Source organism: Vombatus ursinus, unplaced genomic scaffold (genome assembly GCF_900497805.2).
Source record: "Vombatus ursinus unplaced genomic scaffold, bare-nosed wombat genome assembly UNPS02014797.1, whole genome shotgun sequence".
NCBI lineage: Eukaryota > Metazoa > Chordata > Mammalia > Diprotodontia > Vombatidae > Vombatus > Vombatus ursinus.
In genome coordinates, this window is record NW_020954575.1 from 5,811,207 (window position 1) to 5,818,395 (window position 7,189).

Genomic DNA, 7,189 nt, shown 5'->3' on the forward strand with positions numbered 1-7,189 from the left:
AGAGAGAGAGAGAGAGAGAGAGAGAGAGAGAGAGAGAGAGAGAACGAGAACATGAATGAGAGCGCCTAGCCCCTTCACCACAAACTCTCAGTTCTCTCCCACCCCTACTCTCCTTCAAAGCTGGTACACCTTCTGGTGTGTCAGTCAAATTCTGTGGTCAGTTCTTTCAGAAACCATTAATCTGCCATATTAGCAAGACTGCCTCCAGCCATAGGAAGTAAAAGACTATTTCTTTATATCTTCAGGGCTAAGATTATCATTCTGCTTTTTCAGAAGAGGAAACAGGTCCAGGGAGGTAGCGTGGTAAAGTGGAAAGAATACTGACCTTGGGGTGAGAAGAAGAAAAAAAATCTCTGAAATTTGAATGAAAATTCAAACCTTAGCCCTGACACTTAACTAGATAAGTGACTCTAGGCCAGTCATCTCCCCTCTCTGAGCCTCAGTTTATTCCTCTGTAAAATGGGAATAACAAATACTTAACCACTTACCTCACAGGGCTGTTATGAGGAAAACATCTAGTCAATGTGAATTATTGTTATTATTATTGCTATCAATATAGGTAGCAAATGCCACTCACTGTGCTGGGGCTCAAACTATCTCCCACTTCCCATTCCCCTCCATTTCCCCTTTCCCCTTCCCCCTTCTTGGTTCTCTCTCCTTCCCTTCTCCTCTACCCTTGTTCCCCATCTTCCTTCTTGGCCCCTTCCTCATTTTCTCTCTTTCTCTTTCCTGCATCAACACCTTTCCCTATTTCATTTCTTTTTCCTTTTCTTTCTCTTCCCAATATCTTTCCTCACCTTATTTTTCTTTTTCTCTCTTTCCCCAACATCTTTTCCCATTTCCCTTCTTTTGTCTTTTTCTTCTTCCCTCTTTTCCCCCATCCCCCCCACATTTTCTATCTTGCCCCCTTTCTCTCCCTTTCCTTTTTCTTTCTTCATTCTTCCCCCTAAATGTCTTGGGGGGAGGGACTACTTCCCATTTCATACACTTATGCCTCCCCCCCCATCCCTTCTCCCCAGCAGAGGGAGGATGCCGCTGAGATTGGGACCCGCCTGACAAACTCTCTCGTGGACCATGGCCGAAGCTCTGAGCTGTCAGACATCCAAGAGGAAGAGGAGGAGGAGGAGGAGGAGCCAGGGGCAGAGTCTCTCTCTACCCCCCAGCATGGGGAAATCAACAACAGGGAGAATGGTGCCAAGGTAACGGGGGTGAGGGGAGTCAGACCGAGGCTGGTTCTTCCTGGGTCACATCTGCAGCATCTCTTGAGTCCCAGTGATGTACTAGTCACCATTTTGAGCTTCAGGCAAAGGAGACCCAGAGGATGAGGGTAACTTTGTGACCCCTCTGGGGATGAAAGGGGGAAAGAGGAAGCTTTTTCTATTTCTTCATCATGGTGCCTGGAAGAGGTCTTCTAGGATTGGGAGAACTGCAGAGAGCAAACCCAGACTGCATGGTGGAAGGACAGGCAAGGTCACTTCATGAATCTGGGCTTGGATAAGTGGGGTCTGAGGTCCTCAAGCTGGGGACTGGTGGGAAGGGGATGGAGGGAAGAAAGCCCTCATATTCAAGTTCCATTAAGATACGTCTGTCACTCAACTTCACCTCCCAATCCCGGGGCCCACATATTCCTTCACTGAAGCCCAAGGATTGGAATGTGAGGAATCAGGAGACATAGTTTCTTCTTCTGGCTCTGCCCTCCACGTGCCGTGACCTCCGGGCGGTCACCAACACTCTCTGGGCCTCTTTTCTCCTTTGACAGAACAGAGAGAGGTGGTTGGAGAGTACTTGGGAGGAAGCTGAGGGGGGGATATTTGATTGTGGCAACCCTCCCACCCCCTCCAGCCTCAACTTCTGGATGGTATTAACCCTTTTCTCCTCTTTCCCAACGACTCCCTCATTCCTGCTACTGCCCATGTCCCCCACCCCCCAGCTGGACTCTTGTGAGACAGACAGTGATGAAGAGATCCTAGAGCAGATTCTTGAGCTCCCTCTTCAACAGTTTTGCAGCAAGAAACTCTTCAGCATCCCCGAAGAGGAAGAAGACGAGGTGGAAGAAGAGAAGGAAGAGAAAGAGGAGGAAAAGAAGGGGCCAGGTGGCTCCTTGACTTATGCCCACTTGCCAGAGCCCCAGAGGGTGGGACTAAATCGCTCTGGTAGCTGCCTCTGGGAGTTGAGACCATCCCCCTTGACCCCTGACTCTTCCCTGGGAAGGGACCCCCCTGAGGAGCTTACTCCCTGCCAGCCTGGAGGGAGCCCCCTGGGGAGCCGGCGGAGGGGAGGGGGCTCCCCTGAGAAATTGCCTGCCCGCAAACGACCTCCTGACCTCCGAGAGCACTGCAGTCGCCTCCTTGGCAGCAGCGGGACCCAGGGGTCTGGAAGGGATAGGGGTGCACCTTCATCCAGTGAGGGAATGAAATGTGGAACAGAAACTAGTGGGAAGGGGTGGCCAGGCCTATCTCGGAGGTGTCCCAGGGGCCTTGCCCCTGAGTCGGGCCTTGCCAGCTGTTTTGCCCCAAAGTGCTTGGAGATCAGTATCGAATACGACTCTGAAGATGAACAGGAGTCTGTGGGCAGTGGCAGTAGCCTCTCCTCTTCCTCCTGCTGCCCTCGAGATGGGGAGGGCCGGGGCACTGGACCAGAAGGTGCCCCCCTAGGAGGAAGGCGGGGGGCACCTGGGACAAGCCCTGCTCCCAGCCACTGCCTTCGCCTCTCTAGCTGTGAGAAAGGGGAGCTGGAAAGGAAAGGTCGAAACCTGAACTGCCGAGTGAAGGAACCATCCCCTCGGGTCTGTGTCCACCAGCTTCGGGCATCTGCTGTAGTCGCTGCTGTTGTGCCTCCCCTGCCCGCTTCCTGCTGTGCCAGAGTGCTTTGTGGGCTCCGCTGCTCATCTGCCAGGAGGTCCCATTCCATGCCATCTCCATCTACAGTGCTGGGAGTCAGGCCCTCCAGGCTCCCTCTCACCTGCTGCCTCCCCCATGCATCCTGTAGCTTCGGTGCTTCTGCTGGCTAGGCCCCTCTGCATACTACCGCCAGTTGGAGGCTGGCACCAGGCTCTTCCCTGCCAGGGATCCTACCAGGCACTTGTTGCCCCTTGGCAGGGTGGCCACTTGCCTCTGGACAAGATAGCAGGCTACCATGTTGGGAGGAGGGGTCTTACTGAATACCTAACCTCAGTCCTCAGGGCTGCAGCTCCAATCCATTTATTTAAGAGTTTTAGAGAGCAATGGGTGCAGAAGTGGGGTAGGATTAGTATCTTCCTTTTAGATCTAATTCTAGGATCCATCTTGCCTGACTCAAGGTGTTGGCACAACTTAAAAGTGATTAGGAGAAGGCTCTAGGGAGAGGCATGTTGTGTCTGGCTTTTTTTGTACTTTTTTTGTGCTTGGCTGCTGGGGAAGATGGGGTGGCGAGGGAGAAGGAAGGAAGGTCTCTGTCAGACCTAAACTGAACCCCTGGGTACCAAAGGAATGGGAGGATGATTTCTGACCCTTCTGTCTATAGACACCAGAGGCTAGAGAGCTCAGGGGCCAGGATGCTGCTGGACAGAGGTGCCCCCCCAGGAAAGGAAGTCGGCCTCTCAGGCTAGGCGCATCTGAGCTGGGTAAGTGGCTTATAAAAGACAGAGATGGGGGGGCAGCTAGGTGGTACAGGGGATAGAGCTCCGGCCTTGGAGTCAGGAGGACCTGAGTTCAAATCTGGCCTCAGACACTTGACACTTGACTAGCTGTGTGACCCTGGGCAAGTCACTTAACCCCAACTGCCTCACCAAAAAGCCCCGCCCCCCCAAAAAAAGAGAGAGAGAGACAAAGAGAGACAGCGATGGAAGAACATTGGTTGGTGTAGGAGTAAATCCTTCCTTTCCCCTTTTCTAAGACTAATCTGGGCATCTCCCTTCTTGGCCTTGGGAATCATCATGATGCAATGGAAAACGTGCTGGATTTGGAATTTGAAAGGCCTAGATTCAGATCCTGGTTCTTCCGTTTGCTGCTTGTTCAAGGGAAGGTTGGGGTGAAGGAGGGGGGATGAGATGACCTCAAAGCTCTTGATCTATGATCATTTGCCCCTTAGCCTTCCCAAGAAACCAGGCAAAAGAGATTTCCCCTCCGAATGAACCTGTTCGGATCTTTGTGGCTCTCTTTGACTATGACCCTGTGTCCATGTCACCCAATCCTGATGCTGTGGAGGAGGAGCTCCCATTTCAGGAGGGTCAGCTCTTGAAGGTAAGATTGCCCTGTATCCCATCATCTTGACTTCTGGCCAGGAAATTCAGATAGCTGGTCTTGAAAGAGCCCTTGTGGGCAGGATCACTATAGGGGATTCCTGGGGGATTTTTCCCAGGTCTGATCTTACTGCAAACTCACTCATCTGTGGAATGATTTGTGTAGATACATTTAAGTTGTGTAAACACACACACACACACACACATGCACACACACACACACACAGAGTCAGTCTGAGCTCTTCATCCATACTTTGATAATAAGATCATTTAGGGTATCGCTTGAGCTCTCCCCTCCCTTTATGAACAAATGGCTTTCCCCCTACTTTCAGTGTACATTTTATGGGGGTGTGACTATACCCATGCTCAAGGTGGGGGTGGTATTGGAAACTGTGAGGGACAGCAGAATGAATATGTCCTTGGTGGGGAGTTGAACTAAAAAGCAACCAGCCTGAAGCTGGAGAAGTGGGTGGAACCCAGCAGACATTATGGCATGGTGGAAAGGGCACTAGATTTGGAATCAAAAGACCTGAGTTCAAAGTGAAGCCCTGCCACTTGCTGCCTTTGTGACTTTGGGCAAATCACTAGATCTCCCTGGGCCTTAGTTATTTGTAAAATGAGGAGGGAAGGTTTGGATTAGATCATGGATTCTTAACCTGGAGTCTTAGAGGGGTGGGGTGAGGGGAAGGGCTGTCTGGGAACTTGGGTAGAAAAAAATCAAGCATTTATTTTCACTGATCTTTAACTGATATTTTAGCATTTCCTTCATGTATGAATGTAGGCCACAAACGATACTAGAAGAAGGGGCCCACTGGCTTCACCGGACTTCCCAAGGGGGCTGTGATACAAAAGAAGACTGGCATTTAAGAATACCTTGGAGGGCCAAGCTCTGTCAATTGACAGTGTACTTTTTTTTTTAATCCACAAAACAAAGAAAATAGGATAAAAATTTTTATTTATTTCCAAGTACAATTATAAAACATTTTTGTATCAGTTGACATATTTGGTCCCTCTAGTGTTGAGGTTCAGTTCTAAATCCTAGGATCCTTTGAAAAAACTCAATCTTTGCCTTAGGAAACTTTAAGGGGAAGGAAAGAAGGACAGCCTAAGGAATCTGGGGAGATGGGGCAGCTTGGTGGTGCAGTTGATAGAGCACTGGCCCTGGAGTCAGGAGGAACTGAGTTCAAATCCGGACTCAGACACTTACTAGCTGTGTGACCCTAGGCAAGTCACTTAACCCCAATTGCCTAAAAAAAAAAAAAAGAATCTGGGGAGATGAAAATACCCTGAAGGTCTAGGCATGAACTGGTACCAGTAGGAGATAAAGACAGGACTTTTACTCTAGCAGGTCTGGGGTGCCAGTCATTGAAAGTCAAGTAAGGCAGAAAATAGGAAATGATTGCCATTGGATGAAGTGAAACTGCATTAGTCCAGCCCTTTTTTAGTCTGGGGCGCATTTATTAACATATCACATCTGTCCATTTCTTCCCTCTTTTTTTTTCCTCATCTCCCCATCATTTAATCCCTTTTACCCCCTCAGGATATTGTGTTGGTCCTACAGTGTGGGGTGGGGAGGCTATCTGGTTATTAAGGTGGCTATGGTCTCTGTCCCCAGGTGTGTGGAGAAAAGGATGCTGATGGCTTCTATCGGGGAGAATGTGGAGGTCGAGTCGGCTATGTTCCCTGCAATATGGTGGCTGAGGTAGCAGTGGGCAGTCCTGTGGTGAAAAGACAGCTGCTCCAGAGGGGCTACATACACCCTGACAGCCCTAATGAGGGCTCAGGTATGGTTTTTACCCTGCTTCACATCACCAGGGGAGCAGACTAGGATGTAATGGAGTTAGGGTCATAAAGAGAACGTGGCTATTATTTGGCAGGGAGGTAGGCAAGGAGCCCCTTAGCACCAGGTTGAAAAAAAAACTATCCAATTTCAATTGAGTTTTGAAAATATACCCAAAGATTCATTCTGGGCCCTCAATTACTTAGTGGAAAACATTCAGAAGTTCTCAAGATGATTGGGCTAGGTAGGAGGTGAGGCCTCAGTGCCTTAATCCCTCAGGAATTTAGTCTAATTCGATAGTGGCCATGGAATCCCCAAGTGAAGTTTTGAAATTGAGACCTTAGAATGGCCTTTGGTCTATTTCCTCTCCTTTCCTCCGTCTTGCTGTTTAGCTCATTCATCATCTTCTCTGGCTTTGTTTAGGGAATGGCTCCTTCCCACTACTTGCTCCTCAACCAGCTGGGCCACCCCCCAAACCTCGGAGATCCAAGAAAGGTAAGCAGTTGTTTTGGTACCCAGTGAAAAGGGGCATCAAGAATTAAGGCACTGTCTGACTTCGCAGGAGTCAGAAGCTTTGGGGGTCTCTGACCCCAGTGGTCAACCCCAGCTGTGTATAGTATCTGGAAAGAGAATTTGGACTGGGAGTTAGGAGACCTGGGTGCCAGTCCTGACCCTGATAATAACGAGCTCTGTGATGTTTGGCAAATCATCCAACCTCTCTGAGCATCAGTTTCTTCATCTGTACAATAAGGAGGTGGACTAGATATTCTCTAAAGGTTCATTCCCTCTTAAACAATCTATGATTTCCTAATGATTCTTTTCTAAATGATATTTTATTTTTCCCCCAGTTGCATGTAATAACAATTTTTAACATTCTTTTTTTTGAATTTTGAGTTCCCAATTTCTCCCTCCCTCCATCCCCTTCCCCCATCCCTGAAATAGTAAGCAATTAAGGTTATACATGTGCAATCATGCAAAACATATTTCCATATTAGTCACGCTGTGAAAGAAAACACAGACCAAAAAAAATTAAAAAAAAAAACAAAGAAAGTGAAAAGTATTATGCTTCAAACTCCATCAATTTTTTTCTCTGGATGTGGATAGCATTTTCCATCATGAGTCTTTTGGAATTGTCTTGGATCATTGTATTGCTGAGAACAGCTGAGTCATTCACAGTTGATCATCATATG

The 7,189-nt window shown here is 48.6% G+C and overlaps 1 protein-coding gene across 1 annotated transcript in view; it reads left to right on the forward strand.

The window, feature by feature from the left end:
• TSPOAP1 (TSPO associated protein 1) overlaps positions 1-7,189 on the forward strand; it is a 40,022-nt gene that overhangs the window by 26,082 nt on the left and 6,751 nt on the right. Inside the window, 6 exon segments of the mRNA XM_027870278.1 lie at positions 1,020-1,199; positions 1,931-2,785; positions 3,502-3,601; positions 4,069-4,220; positions 5,835-6,003; positions 6,423-6,494. Coding sequence (XP_027726079.1) covers positions 1,020-1,199; positions 1,931-2,785; positions 3,502-3,601; positions 4,069-4,220; positions 5,835-6,003; positions 6,423-6,494 — 1,528 coding nt within the window.